Genomic DNA, 14,185 nt, shown 5'->3' on the forward strand with positions numbered 1-14,185 from the left:
TTTTAAAATACTTCATTGTTGAGTTATCATTTTGACCTCCACAAACTCCCCGTTTTTGCACTATCACAAGTCCTGCTTTGCATTATCCCCTAGTAAAATTAAAGTTTCAAATGAAATCAGGGTAATTACCCTGTCTTTTCCCTCCCTTTTTCAAAGGCAGCCCTCTCTGTTACTACTTTGTGCTAATGGGAAACTGGCAACTGATGGGCCAAAGAGAGCTATTTGAGTACCTGGCACAAATGACACCTTAGAACATTTTTTCTGTCACTGCTAGAACTCTGCCTCCCCAAGCAAATCTAAGTTATCACTGCCAAGAACAATTTATCCCCAGACCTTAAGGAAATACCTCTGAAGCTCCTTTTCTCCTTGGAGTGCTCCAGGTCACACTGGGGATCACCCATTTTGTGATTTTGGAATAAGGATGGAGGTCTAGTCCTCCTCTGTAATCAGCTTGGCCTAATTGTCTTTGCCAGTACAAAACAGTCACCAAGCCAGGATAACTGGCCACAAAAGGATTTACAGGCAGTGTAGAGAGACCAGATGCAGGAAGACCAAAGAGCCATTGCATGATGTCCTACATGACCTCCTTCACTACAGTGGGTCTGGAGACCCAGGAGGTGCTGCTCTAATGGGAAGGCCTCTCTCCTTTAGAGCCCAGAAAATGGGCAATCCAGGACAAAAGCAATACTAGATCTTACACCACCTTTCACAGAAGTGCCCTCGCTTCCCTATCACATTTGAAGATGGAGACCTTTTCCGTTAGAGAAGAAGGATGTGACACCTGCACAATGTACCTGCCATGGTGACACCCTCTCACAATGCACAAACACCCACTCTCCTGCTGACAAATTGGATCATCTCTTGGTAATTATTCTGTCGGTGTTTTGACAAGAAAATTCAAGAATATCCCAGTCCCTTGCTCTTTTTCTCTGAAGGCATAGCGTCAGAGAGATGCAGATTTTAAGGAGAAAAAAAGTGTCAAAATATTGGCAGCATCCTCATGCTGAAGGAGCAATAAAAACAAAGTGAAGGCAAGGGAGTATTTTGTGCTAAACTATTCACCCAGGATAAGCTTCTGTCTGACTGTTTTACAAGTTACAGGATTCTAAGCTACTCAGAAGACTTAATAGATGCTAAAAATTGCCATGCTAGCCTGAACTATCATTCCTGTTATCAAAAGTGTTTATTGCAAAGCTTACTGCAATAATTAGTTCCAAACTAGTAGACTCTATTTCTTTTATCTAAAAAAGTAAACAAAATATAAATAGCTTTCAATTAGCATTATTTGCAAAAGCCTGCACATGAGTTAAAACTGAAATATTGTTTTCCAGCAAAAATAGCATGGCCTGTATATAAGAAACATGTGTTTTTGTAAATATAAAATATGCAAGAATTCTAAAATGTACTACGTAAATGGGCGTGTATATATATATAAATGCATGTACATAAAAATATTGAAAATGCAAAAAATGTATTTTATTATTTGTGTCATTATGAGGTAAAGATATGAAGAGCAAAATGGTATGGACATGTTTCCCCTCATCCTTTAAAGACAGTAAGACCAATTCACAAGCTGACCAAGTTGCATGTGCATCTCCAACTCACCTTGTATTCTTCACTCACTTAACTGCAAAGCTCAGATCAGTACATGCTAAATTTTGGCTGATGTAGAAAAGATATTAAAACCAACTGTGAGCTGCAAATATTGTTTATCAGGAATGTAAGAGGATGGCATTCATGTCCTTTTAGCTGGATGGTTGGACACAGCTCAGTCAGAACAACACAGGCTACCGGAGAGGAGAGAGAGAAGAGAGGAGAAAAAAAAAAAAAGGAGAAAGAAGAGGGGAGAAAGGAAGGGAAGGTGAGAGAGGAAAGTTCACAGGGTACTATGGTGCCCACGTTTGAGAGCTTTGCAGGATCCTTAGGGAGGGAGTTTATTAACTATGACGTACTTTAAAAACTTATTTAATTGGTAGGACCTTTACTCATTTTTTCACTGGTTCTAAGCAATTATTTTCCTGGGGGTTCCATCATGGTACTGAATTTATGCACAGCTGACCTTCTATTTCCTGATGCAAAACATAATTTTAGGAGTATTTATCATATATCTTTGGAAAGATGAACTTCTAGGACTAAATTAAAGAGGAGAAGAATGTCCCTAACATTTTCTTCTAAATCAGACAAAAGGCTTATTGCGTGGGAGACGAAACTTTCTCCAAGCAGCAGGCTTTGCAAAAGAACTTAGTTGTCTGGAAATTAGGGAATATCATAAAGCAAACCCACTTTTAAGTGCAAGATGCTTTACTTTGCTTATGCCTTCTCTCAGAAACATAAGGCAAGACAGTGCATACAGTATCCCTCAACCAGTGTACACACTTCCCTTGGGAGGGAAGGAGAGAACAACAAGCACTTCATGCATTACTGGAAGGCACAGAGTGCTGTGTAAAAACTTCGGGAAGAAAATGTATAGCACATTCTGGCACTGGTACTTTCTGGTGACCTAGATTAAATGTTAATGCACGAATTAGCTCTGGATCTAACAATATAAAACCCTGAATAAACCTAAATAACCTTAAACGTATGAAAAGAACTGTACTATCTTCTACTACTGCATCACTATTGCTGCCACATCCTTCTTCAGTAAGTATAAAAAGGACAGTCATTACAGGAGATTTTTGGCTCTACCACCTTCCTTTCTTAAGGAAGTTTGTTCTGTCAAAGGTTTTCCCTTTTCTACTTCTTCCTTTCACATGGCAGAATAATGGAAAATGAAATTGAGAGGGTCCTCAGTAGCACTGATGTACTATCCATTGATCTCCTTGTACTAAATATACCCTCTGCAAATTCATGTGCTTTCACTGTTGAACATATAACAATAAATAAATATGTGAGGCAAATATATTTCTGCGACCAAAATTTCTTGAATTCTCATCAACAATAAGATCACTAACTATTATTATTTTGAGAGATGAGATTTTTGTCTATTAATTTGATTTACATCAACCAGTTCTTGTTTACTTCAATTTTCCTTCTAAATCATGGACAGACATACAGGTTGTGAATTAGGGTATAACTTGTACACAAAAACCCCAGAACTGGACATGGTACTTCACACCTATATAAGAAACCTTTTGCATATACTATATTCTATATCAACTGCTAAATGCTAAGGATAGTTAGTTTGTATAGCTCTCTACAGTGACTAATACTCAGTTTTGAGTCCTTTCCTGCCAGTTAAAATGATTTTAGCTGGTGAAAGTACTAGTACCATCTACTCTAAGCTGGTGGACACTGCATCATCCGTGTGTGTTTGAAATAGGTCACTTCAATTCACGTTACTCAGTGTCATTTATCAAATCCTATCTGCCATCTCTGTAATTTTGATCAGAAAAATTGCTAAAACTACAAAATCTAGAGAGCTTTATTAAGAACAACAGTAACCCCTACTGGATTGTGATTGTCTCCCTGGAAACCTTGGATAAAAAACCACCTTGCACTGCTTCGTGAAAAAGGCACAGTCCGCATAACTGTGATGAAGAACGAGTTATTTCTCTGCTTGCAATAAATTTCCGTGTCATCATTTCCTGGATTAAATTGGAAATCCTGCTGAATTTACTCCCGAGCTTGCTGAAAGACATCTGTTCCTCGCAAGCTCAAATTCAGAGCATTTGTTTTGTATTTACAGATAAGTTATGAAACCAGGCGTATGCCAGCTAGTTTTTTCTATGTTAAAATTACAAGTACTAGAATGTATTTCTCTATACGCATGAAAATAAAGGGACTTCACATATGAATAATAATATAAACAAATTACCACAAGCTGCTGAATGCATGTCCTAAACTCATCCGAGTCCTGTTGGAGCACATCAGAGTGGTGTGGAGCTGCAGGGAGGAGAAATCGGAGCAGAGGTAGCACAAGCTATTGTAACAGAAACCTCACGGGCTCGTTAAACAGCATCTACATCAGCATCACAAATTCAGCATCCCAGCCCTTTCTGCACATCTAGCATTTCTGACAAATGAAGAATATGTTAGCTGAGCTATTTTCAGCAACATTTTACTATCTTGTCAGAAAAGTTCAAGCACTGTTTCTGCAAGTTTTTTCAAGACTATCGTCTCAAAATAAGATCTCCCTGTTTGTCCCTGGGAATTGGAATCAGAGAGTTCCTCTGGGCTACCACAGAACTTTTTAGTATGTTGAAAAGCTAAATGTAAAGGGACTAACTGCAAAAGAGAAAACCCGGAAGAAACACTGTCAACAAATATAACCTTAATAATAATCTGCTTGGTGATAAATATTGAGTATTTGATTTTATGCATGATTTGTTTTCTAGGAGTTCTACCTTTGCTTATCAATGTGAAGTAATCAAGTTTGTAACCACAAAGTTGATGAATAAAAGTAATCTGAATTAGGGATGATTAAATAAGATAAGGAAGAGGAAACATATCCTGGATGGTGCTACAGAGATCTCAATTTGATAAATTACAAAGAAAGCAGACTTTGGAATTTCAGGAGTTCTTACAAGTAAGGTTTTATATTTTCTCTCACATATCTTTTCACATTGAAAATTGTTTCTTCTGCATTTTGTTCAATTTGCCTTAAAAAGAAAACAAGTGTAATTTTCCAAAAGGCATTCTAGAACTTTTGTAAATGAAGCTCCTTTAAGCTACTTTGAGAGAAGAACCCCAGACTGCAGACACTTTGGAAAACCTTGACCACTCAGGACCAGTTTTTGCTAACTTGCTGCTAATGGTCACAGTAGGTGTGCTGTAACATGAATTATGTCTTATGTGCTTCTCAGAAGCATTCCCCACTCCCTTTAGGCACTTAGGTTCCCTTTTCAATCTGTGGGGAAAAAAAAGCCAATAAGCTAGCCAATAGAATGTTGGACAGGAGAGATGGTGTGTCTTGGATTTTACTCTTCTTCTGTCTCTACTAATTTTACATGATGTAAATATATTTATACATGTATGTGTGTGTATGCAAAATGCTTCTGTGTACATGTAAAATAAAAATTCTTGTCTTCTAATGTTTAAGAATTCTTAGTCCTCTCCAGGCTAACTAAAGTACCCACCTCTGCAAAGATGGAACTAGAAAATCAGTATGGTAAAACCCCTGACTGAAATGTATTTAAATGTGTAACTATCTGTAGGATTCAGTTATTGCTTGTTCATGAGCTATTAATGAGAATTAATGAAGACACCTACCTGAAGAAGAAAACTGTTAATGCAATAGCTTCTTCTTTTTCTTTTTCCATCTTCAGAAGCAGCTTAAATTACTCAAATGCTCCAATGTGGTGTCAGTTCATGACTGCTTACAGCATTCTGGTAATAAACGTTACTTTCTTCTTATTTTGTTATTTCACTACCATTACTTGATGAAATATTCAGTGAATTATGTTGAAATGTCTATTTGACTTTTAATAATGACCATTTGGTAAAGGAGTTGTTTATTGTATCCATGCCCATGACATCACACAAAGCTACCCTGGACTATGGTGCAGAAGGGAAATTCTACTGGAACCAACGGAACACCTGAAGCAGACTGTGGCCAGATCCTATGACAGTTCAGCTCTGTGATAAAATTTAGGACAGATCAATCTACCATGTGCATAGCCAAAGTTCCTTCTGTGTTAGCTGTTCTAAGAACTAGCAAAAAATAATAGCAAACAATTTAAACACAAAACTAAGTTATCAGCTGTAGCTCCTGGGACAACCCCAAAAGATTGTTCCTACCTAATAAAATTTTGGACATCTGTATTAGCTAAATATGAGAAGATAAATGGCCATTCTTCCCTTGGATTTCCATGAGGTTACAATAAAAACAATTTCATTAAAAGAAGTTGCAGGAATAAAAGTTTGTCAACTGAATGCTTTTTTGTACCACTCTGGTTTTCACCAGTTTCCTCTGTTCCAGCAGCATTTTTCCTTAACAGTTCCATCAGTAATAACAGTGCCTTTATATTTCACTATGTAAATATGTATTTGAAGACATTAAAACACAGTCTGATATGGTAATGAAGAAGATGAAAATACTTTCCTGTTAAATTTAGAATCGGCACCTAACTTGAAAATTAATACCACATATATTCAAACCAAAAAAGCTATCAAATTATGTCTGTAATAACAAAAACAATTGAAGCATAATCTCTTATATTCACTGGCCAAATTTCTTTCTAAGTAAATCAATCAGGCCAGCTATATGGACCTTGCTTTTTCATTATTCTATCATGCAAATTCATAGCCCAACCATCAATTTGGGCTAAAAGGAATACAACTACTTTTAATAAAGACCTCAATACCTGTAAGGATTTATAGTAATAAAATAAACAGAGTGAACATATAACATGTATAACCAATCTGGCAAATATTTTATTGGGGTTTTCCTCAAGAATATTTTTTAATTAGGAAACCAAACTTCAGTCAGAAAGTTACAGCTGTTTCTTGCACATCTAACATTTCTGTAACATTGAAACTTTCTAGAACACAAGATTTCTAGCATTTTCGTCACCGTATGTACTGAAATATTGCTAATTTATTCAGATGCTTTCATGCATAATTACTAGAAACACAAATCTGTTTTTCTGCTAGTCTACCATCAGATAGGAAAAGCTATCTAGTGAATACTTTGAAAAATGTAAGTAATTGCAAATATTAAATTATTAACTATACCACAGATATGCTGTCTAAAGTACTGGTTTAATTTCCTTAATAGTTTGCTTTTTCTATTTAGGCTAACATTGGGAATGCAAAGACTGATTTCAAGCTTTGCCTACGCAACAGATGACTTCTGGCATAGCAAGGTTTTCCAAGGATGTGACAACACATAAATTGTAACACGGTTGAGAAAGTGAAAGTCCTTTTTAAGGACATACTTATACTGCAAACCTGTATTCTTCCTTCTAAAGGCTTGGTGGGGTTTTTTCAGTGTGGGAGAGAAGTGCTGTTAGGTTTATTGTGTTGGTATAAAGCATCACTTTTCTGCTACTGCTGTATTGACTTGGGAAGCTAACAGAGTACACTTACTTCTGTATCACCAAAGGACCCTCAGCTCCCACGTGGTTTGCCTCTTTTCTGAGTGAAGTACCTAATGAGTGCTGCACTCTCCAAATGTTCTGCTTTCTATCTATCTCCCCTGTTTTTGTTTTTTTTTTTTTAATTGGGCTTTTATTGTTTGATTTCAAGCCAAGGTCTTTTCCCCTTGTAAGCAGCATATTTGCAAAAAAAAAAAAAAAAAGAGGATTATTAAGTTATGAGCTTGATCTGGTCATTATTAAATCAGCAGGCACTGAATTAAATTCAATCTTCTATTATATTCCACAAGAAACTCACAGTGAAAACACCTTCACTGCAAATATTGTAAGATGGGACAGCACTTATTAACAAAATGTTTCTATTTATAGCAACAGGAAGAAATTTGAGCTGAACCTACAAAAATGACCAGAAAGTAATGGACAGATTCAATCAGGAATTGTTCCTATTCATAGCATTGTGACTTCCAATGCTGACCCATTACGAAGAGATATCTCTGTTTCCTTCACAAGCTTCTCCTTTACACTTTCTCTTATGGAATATAAATGTCATTTTGGAAGCTTGAAACCAAAACATTTTTCTTACCAAATGCTATTTTCCTTCATCATATGCTGAGAATGAATGGTTCTTCTTGAAAATTCAGCTGCTAAAGAGAAAGAAAAAGTGCATATCAAATTTTCATTCTGTCCACTTTGACAAAGGCTCTTTTCCACATTAAGGCTTCAAGAAAAATAAAGATGCTAAACCTCAATATATTGGTGCAGTCAGACTGATTTCTCTACCTGTGCAGATTCATGATACTCTTTTTAATGGATTTCTTGAGAGAATGAGGCAAAAAAGAAATTATGCAGATGCAGAAAGACTGGAGTATACCACAGGGAAAATGCTAGAAGAATAATGAGAGTTGAGATCCTAGTGCAGTCATATTTTGAATAATTTGCCATGCCTGTTTTCAGTGACATCTCAGTCAACAACAGAATGCGGGTCTGAACAGACTGCTCTGCTTGCTGCCATGTCACTGGGGACTGTCACCAGTGCTGAAAAAGTAAATTACCCAGACTGAAAAGATTTGAAGCAGTTGTTGCAAAACTTCAAACTACTTTCTGGATGTCAGAATTACTGGCAATATTATGGCTTGGCAAAATAAGTATTATCTAGTAAAATAAAAATTATCTAATTTAAAGCTACCTTGGTGAGAGGTGGTTTGGGAGAATTTGTTTACCTGGCCACATCACTTATCCAAAGTGTTTTAACAAAATATATTAAAATTATGTTAATTCCTTGTGCTATTTTTCTAAGAAAATTATGAGATTGCTACAACTAAAACTAGCTTTAACAAAGCAGCTAAACCTTGGAATAATTATCCTTTCTGCTTCTTAGCTGTGCAGCCATTTATGAAGATTTACCCAATACTTTATAGTCTGGATGTTTTTCAGTGACAACTATGTTACACAGAACTTAGGGGATTTATGTATACAAAACACATTTTAGAGGTATTTAGAACTACATGTGTTTTATCAAAGAATGAATGAATAAGCTGCTCTGGAAATAGTCAATTGGAAGTAGTCAATTGGAATCCCAGGTGTCAAAGCAGAGTAGGATTATAAAATGTGCTTCAGAAGAAAGTTGAAACTAATTATTTTTTAGGTATTTTGTTTTTAACCACGTTCTGAAGTAGTGTGGGAGCTACTTTTATGTGTCATCTGAGTACCACTGTTAATTATTTTGTAAAAGAAAGGCAAAACAAATTTCAAGCACTGTTTATGGAAGGGAATTTAAGATCAAATAATGCATTGTACAAAACACCAAAGCCTTCACTGTTGGTCAAACACTGTAGGGGAACATCATCCAACACAACACTGACACATGCTAAATGTTACATCCTAATAAATACACATGTAAGCAAATAACAAAAATTGTTTTTAAGCAGCTGTCACCAGATCTCTAATAAATTTCTATTACATTGACTAAGATACAAAAATAATAGTAATAATAATCTTTAGAATAATATGTGCAGTAACAGTAACAACAGTTACACTTGCTCACTATACAAATACTTGCTCCATTGGTGAGAGACTGCAATGAAAGTCGTTGCCTATCCTTACACAGCTCCACAAATGCACGGCCGTCACACTAACACATCACGGATAATTGCTTTTACTGTAGTTAAAGTATCTGTTAACAAAACTCAGGAAATTGCCCGAGAAATGGCTTGGTTTGCACATATTTTCTCCATTGTATTACAGGAGCATCTTAAGCAAGGATGATGCTCTACTCCTTTTGGCACTGTACAGGTAAGTGTAAATTGATAATCTCCAGGATAACGGATACAACGAAGCACACTGCGCAGCTACTGTAAATTCTTACATAACCTATCTGATGGACACCAAGTATGAAGGGTTTGCATAGTGGCAACAGTAACAGTTCTTCACACGGGGGTTTTCACGCTATCCTTAAAATATGGGCAGCTAATATTGAGACGGGCAGCCTGCTTTGTAAGAATTGACAAATTTAATTGATATGCCATTATCCAGATATTGCTCATACATTCAAATTACAGCAGGAAAATATGCTATCACTTATTCTACATTAATTGCAAAATATACTGATTTACAAAATGATAGTTGTACTTAATATCCATTCTTTTTTACTTTTAAGGGTAAATGAACATAAGTACATAAAAAAATCACTGCTGTTAAACAAATCCAATTTAAAGCAGTAGAAAATGAATCAAAAGCAAATTGTGCTACTTGCTTTCTCTGAAGTCGCAAGATGAGAAACACTTTTGAATAATACCAATGCCCAAAATAGATTATATTTATTCTGATACTTTAAAGACTATTTTGTATTTGAGCTCTTACCAAATGTATACATCTATGAGAAAACTGTCACTTTCGAAAGCAAAAGGAATTAGCCAGCAATTCATAAAATTTGAGAGATGCTCAAGAGCTTCAAGTAACAGTGACCATGGAAAAAGCTCCACAGATAAACTGATATATATCAAGTCACATCACACTTTTACAGCTGGTGTATTTCTTTTCATTAAAAAACCATAAATATATTAGAAAAAGTGCACTAATTATTGGCAGCCACTGCAAGGTTCTTGCTAACCTTTCTATATGTGGTCAGAGTTGCATCTTAAATTAGGCATTCTGAAGGGTTCTTTTGCATGCTTTATCTATTTACAAGAAAATGCATTCCCAAGCAAGTAGCAAGCAACATACCATACTGAAGTGCACCTGTTAAATGCATAAATATAAATGTAAAGTTCCATCAAGTTACTGGAAGTAAATCGCTACAGAACCTCACAAGTACCAAGACCTTAAAAAGGAAACAGCAATCTAATAACTGCTGTAGTGATGCATAAGCCTAGAGCTTCCTGACCGCACGACTGAGCTGCATTTAATTTAGTTCAGGACACACAAGTATGGTTTTTTATAATAAGCCATTCCATTCAGGTAAAATGTTCTTTAGCTTACGTACTCCACAATTTAATTTTGTTGTTTTTTTGTTTTTTAATTTGGTAGAGAAGACCTTATGAAAATTCTATTAGCTTGTACCTTCCCAGGAAGGCAGACCCTAGCATCTGTCCTGACATTAGGCAGGTGCTTTCAGAGGGCAGTCTGAGGGGTTTGTGCCAAGTGAAACTGCTCCCGTCATTTAATTCTCAGTGTAATTAAGCTCAGTGTAATTCTCCTAGCATATATCACAAAGTTGTCAAACATTCATGGCTCTAAGCTACACATTTGTATAAACTTTTATTCATATTACTACTTCAGGGCTATTACTTCGGAGATTATAGCACTATTCACATTCTTAGATGTCCATACTTTTCTCATTTAACAGCAAACAACAGTTCTTGCAAGACTGTTTATTGAATCTAGCAGTTCAGACTGAGTTTAGATGGAGTTTAGATGCAGTTCGTATAAAAAAATTCTGTCAAGTCACGTAAACTGCAATCAAAAATAACTACAAAATAGTAAGAGACTTACTGAGATCATAAATTTCCTAACATGTAAAACTATACAGTATTTGTGCATGCTTGCTATTTGATTTCCTTCTGAAGAGCTGTTAAAAGGAGTTTGTTTGGTTTTTAAAATCTCAAGATAGTCTATGAAATGTAATCATCGCATCTCAATTCAGATATACAAGATCAAAACTGGCACAGAGGAACATAACATTTTTTTTTCCCAAAAAGTTGAGGCAGCTTTTGTTGAATGGCGTCTGCATCAGTAAACGTTTTATAAACTCTGGTGGCTTTGGATCATCAGAGAGAATCCTTTTTTTCTTTTGACAACTTGAAAAATTTCCCACAAGTGCAGACAGGTAAGGAGGAAAATAAGTAGCAGCTTGTTTCCTAGACACAGCTGAACGCCATGCTCAGCAGTTCAGTGTCTCAAAACAAAAATTAACTTGACATCACAGGGAGGCATATCCCCCTCAAGTTACAAGCATGTCTGAGACTTTTCAGCGGAGATGGAAGCAAGCACAAGGGTAAAGCATAAGTCTACTTTTCATGCATAGGTACTTTGCACTGCCCTGCATCCAGGGCATTTTGTCACACATCCGAGTTGGAGCTGACGTTTGTTAACCTGGGGTCTGCATTGATCTCGTATCTGTAGTGGTAGCCCTCCATGTGATCCCTACAGGCATCTCTGATGTTGTGCATCCACTTTTTGATTCCTTTTCGGTTCAAGTACAAAACTAGGAGGAATATGGCCCCAATGAGAGCCAAAACTATCCCCAGGAAGACATATGAAGTCTGAAGCTGGGAGGGCAGGTCTATGGGCACGGAGCAGTTCAGGTCCGAGCCATTGATCTTCAGCAGGGCTTTGCCCAACATCTTGTCAGGGGAGGCACAGGTCAGGGCTTCTTTGCCCTCCACCTGGTCGCTCTCTTTAAGCCAGACCACCAGGTCTTCGATGGCACAGTCACAGACCCAGGCGTTGTGGCGCAGGACAATGTGCCGGAGTGCGGGCAGGCTGCGGAACTGGGCCAGGGTGCTGTTCCACAGAACGCTCAGGGAGTTATCGCTCAGGTTGAGGCTCTGCAGCTGACCCAGTCCCTGGAAAGAGACATTTCGCAGGCCCACCAGGGAGTTGTTGCTGAGGTCCAGCAGCCGCAGGGCCGGCAGGGCGGTGAACATGCCGGCGGGCAGCAGCAGCAGCCCGTTGTCGGCCAGCTCCAGGCGGCTGAGGTTGCGCAGGGCCCCGGATTGCAGCAGGGCGGCCAGGCTGAGCAGCACGCCGTGGTCGCGCAGGGCCCCGCGGAGGAGCAGCTCCTCCAGCGGGCTGCCGCCCTCCCCGAAGGCCTGCGGGCTGAAGGAGACCAGCGCGTTGCCGCTGAGGTCCAGCTGCCGCAGGGCGGGCAGGGCGAGGGAGCCGGCCTCCACGGTCCGCAGGTGGTTGCCACTGAGGTTGAGGGAAGCGAGGTCGGGCAGGCGCTGGGCGGGGAAGGCGCCGGCCGGCAGGTCGCTCAGGGGGTTGCCGGTGATGAAGAGGCTGCGCACGTAGGGCGGCAGGTCGGGGGGCACCGCCGTCAGGTTCCTGTTCACGCACTTCACCGTCCTGGCCGGCTCCGAGCACTCGCAGAGGGCCGGGCAGCCGCCGGGCTGTGCCGATCCGCAGCCCAGCAGGACGGGCAGCAGCAGCCCCAGGCAGAGCGCGCCGCGCCCCGGCATCGCGCCCGGCCCGGCCCCGCACTCAACTTTTCCCTTCGGGCGCCTCCGGCTCCGGGCGGCGCGGCGAGGCGGGGGCCGTCTCCGGGCAGCCCTTTCTTCGGGGGCAGGCGTTTCCCCTCGGGGGCTGGCTCCGCTCCGCTTCCCGCAGCGAGACCTGCGGCAGGGGAGGAAAGGGAGACGGCAGCGGCGGGCGGCGCGGCTCCTCTTGCCCGCGCCCACCCGCCCTCCCTCGGCCCGCGTCTCGCCCCCCGCCCCCGATAATACGCGGCTCTCCCGGGTGGCTCCGGCCCCGCGGCAGAGCGGGAGAACACGCGGAGGAACAAGTTTTCGCCCACTTCCAGCTCACGCCGCCACCTTCCCACCCGGCCGTCGACTCCACCGGCGGAGCGCGGAGAGGAAGAGGAGGGTCTGAGCCGCCACCGCCCACCGTGTCCCGCCGCTCCTCACCTGCCCTCCCTGCCCCGGGGCTCTTCCCCTCCGCTCCGCGCCGCGGCCGCTACAAACTCCCACCCCCAAAACCCAGCGCGGAGCGCAGCGGTGCCGAGCCCGGTCCCGGACCCCGTCCCTCACCTCCCGCCCCGCGTACAGCACAAACTCCGCCGCGGCTGGCCGCCGTCTGCCCCGAGCCCCGCCGCCAACTCCGCGCCCACCCTCGCCGCGCCTGGCCCTGCCTCCGCGGGCAGGAGAAACCAAGCGCCGCCCGGCCAGGGGGAGCCGCCGCCCGCGCCCCGCCCGGCTCCCGCCCGCCGCCCCCGCGCTCCAGCTCGGCCGCCGCCGCTGCCCGGCCCGGGAGCCCTGGGCGGCTCCGCTCGGCGTCCTGTGCCCCGCGGCCCCCGGGCCAGGTGCTGCTGCCGGAGACTCACCTTGCCGCCGAGCGGGGCCGCGCCATGTGCAGCCGCGCCGTGCGGGGCTTCAGTTCGGCTCGCCGGGCGCGGAGCGCGTCCCGCCCGCCTCTGGAAGCGAGAGCCCCGCGCTCCGCTCCCCGTCCCGCAGCGCCGTGCTTGTGCCTGCCCCGCCGCGGCTGCGGGGCGCCCTTCCCCGCGGTCTCCACGATGGGCGCGCTCAGGCCGGCGGCAGGATGGGGAATCCCGGCGGGTTTCGGGCGCCGGGGTGCCGAGCCGGCTGCTGGCGGCCGCTGCCCCCGCCCACCTACCCAGGGATCGTGTTTCGGGAGAGGAGGGAACAACAGCAACCACAAAATACACCGAGTGAGCTCCAAAGCTAAAGCAAAAAAAAACCCTAAAAAATCCACAAACAAATCCCAAGCCAAAATAACACCAAAACTACACTTAAACCCACCGGGAACTTTAGAGGTCCTGAAATATATAATAGTAGTGATTTTTAAGAAAAGAAATGAACCTGCAAATCGACAATTCAAGACTGAGATTTAAACTTTATTATGGTGAGGAAAAGCCTGTAAGTACCTGTCTGCGTGTGAAATGTTTAGCAGCTTCAGTCGCTGTGGCTGTCCCA

At 41.9% G+C, this 14,185-nt stretch overlaps 1 protein-coding gene across 2 annotated transcripts; it reads right to left on the reverse strand.

Annotated features, from left to right (window-relative positions):
* Window positions 1-7,084: 7,084 nt before the first annotated feature.
* Window positions 7,085-13,874, reverse strand: TPBG (trophoblast glycoprotein). 2 transcript variants are annotated; one of them, XM_026792767.2, is made up of 2 exons: window positions 13,576-13,874; window positions 7,085-12,866 (listed from the first exon to the last, which is right to left on the reverse strand). In XM_026792767.2, the coding sequence occupies exons 1-2, from the start codon at window positions 13,599-13,601 to the stop codon at window positions 11,591-11,593; spliced, it is 1,302 nt and encodes a 433-aa protein (XP_026648568.2). In that variant the 5' UTR covers window positions 13,602-13,874; the 3' UTR covers window positions 7,085-11,590. The 2 variants fall into 2 exon arrangements, with proteins under 2 accessions (XP_026648568.2, XP_026648569.2); XM_026792768.2 differs by lacking the exon at window positions 13,576-13,874 and adding an exon at window positions 13,283-13,549.
* Between the last annotated feature and the right edge of the window lie 311 nt (window positions 13,875-14,185).

This window comes from Zonotrichia albicollis, chromosome 3 (assembly GCF_047830755.1).
Source record: "Zonotrichia albicollis isolate bZonAlb1 chromosome 3, bZonAlb1.hap1, whole genome shotgun sequence".
NCBI classification, from domain to species: domain Eukaryota; kingdom Metazoa; phylum Chordata; class Aves; order Passeriformes; family Passerellidae; genus Zonotrichia; species Zonotrichia albicollis.